The sequence below is a fragment of the Lepidothrix coronata genome, unplaced genomic scaffold (assembly GCF_001604755.1).
Source record: "Lepidothrix coronata isolate B3197 unplaced genomic scaffold, Lepidothrix_coronata-1.0 Scaffold211, whole genome shotgun sequence".
Taxonomy (NCBI): domain Eukaryota; kingdom Metazoa; phylum Chordata; class Aves; order Passeriformes; family Pipridae; genus Lepidothrix; species Lepidothrix coronata.
The window spans coordinates 1495012-1496397 of NW_016690391.1; the positions used below are offsets into that span (position 1 = coordinate 1495012).

Below are 1386 nucleotides of genomic sequence, written 5' to 3' on the forward strand. Positions count from 1 at the left end.
TGCCCTTTGGTTGTCCCCGTTCCAGAACACTGCTTAATCTGCCTTCCTGGTACTCGTGTCTGTCTTCCAAAGGATCTGAGTAGGATATTGGGGTCCTTGTTCTATCATCTGAATATTTTCAAGTCCTTAATTTTCCTTCTCTTCTGTTCCTGTTTTTCAGCCCTTGGCTGAGGCCAGCCTGACTGAACTGAAAAGTGCTCTGAATGGATTCCTGGCTAAAGGAGAGGTCTTGAAGCTGGAGACCAAGGTCTGGAGTTTGGGCTTTATAAATAAATTTCATCAAGTTCATGTTAAGGGTTTAAAAAACCCTTTAAAAAATGATCTTAAAGATTTCACTGAATCCTGTTGCTGTTACACAGTTCTTTTCTCATAGACATGATGATGCTTTAATTCCTAAAATCCTAATTTTGGAATGCAATGACCACAAAGTTCTCTCAAAAAAGGCTCTTTGAAGAGCTTTATTCTTTCCTTTGCTAGTGTCAGAGTTGTATCCTAGGCTAAGAAACTTTTGTTCACAGACTTCCTGTTCAATGTTCCTTGTTTAGACTGACCCCTCGATCCTCGGCGGGATGATTGTCAACATTGGGGAGAAGTACGTGGACATGTCAACAAGGTCCAAGATCCAGAAACTCACCAAGATCATGAGAGAGTCTGTCTAGAGAGCTGTCCTGGTCATTCCCGAGGAAACCTGGCTGATGGAAACAATAAAATTCCTCCTTCTCGAGTAGATGGTGCCACGTGTTTTGATTTGGGAAGCAGCCCTGAGGGGGAGGATGCTGACGTAGTTCTCGCTGAACACTCCCATGACACGGCTTGAAAAGGTGGCTCACCCTGAGGGCAGGTGAACTTGGCTGGGAAGGACATGGAAAGAACAAAGTGGGAGCTGATAAAGGGGGTCAGTGCTGCAGAGGGTCTGCCAGGCTTCAGAGGAGCCTCGGGGGGTCGGTCTGTTCTGCCATGTCCCAAGGGAAAGGATGACAGGAAATGGCCTGAAGTTCTACCAGGGGACGTTCACCTCATATATTAAAACCAATTTTTCCCTGCAGGAGTGGCCAGGCCTTGCAATAAGTGTCCCAGGGAGGTGGTGGAGTCACTGTCTCTGCAAGTGTTCCAGAGGTGTCTGAATGAGGCCCTTGGGGACAGGGATTAGGGGTGAGCGTGGTGGTGCTGGGGGAGGGTGGCACTGGAGGATCCTGGAGGGCTCTTCCCTGATGACTGTGTGAGTCTTGGGACTGCCCCGAGCCAGGGGCAGCAGCTGGCCCCTGGCCTTGTGGAAGCTGCTGAGGTTGTGCTGGTGCCCCTTGTGCAGCCTGTGCAGGTGGCTGTGGATGGCCCCGTCCTGGCGTGGTGTGCCCTGCCCCGCTCAGCTGCCTGTGCCCTGCCCCG

The 1386-nt window shown here is 50.4% G+C and overlaps 1 protein-coding gene across 1 annotated transcript in view; it reads left to right on the plus strand.

Annotated features, from left to right (window-relative positions):
* The window catches only part of ATP5O (ATP synthase, H+ transporting, mitochondrial F1 complex, O subunit), a 3215-nt gene extending 2488 nt beyond the window's left edge, over positions 1-727 (plus strand). Inside the window, exons 4-5 of the mRNA XM_017833098.1 lie at positions 136-247; positions 546-727. Coding sequence (XP_017688587.1) covers positions 136-247; positions 546-659 — 226 coding nt within the window. The 3' untranslated portion in view covers positions 660-727. The remainder of the gene's footprint in view (positions 1-135; positions 248-545) is intronic.
* The last annotated feature ends 659 nt before the right edge of the window (positions 728-1386 follow it).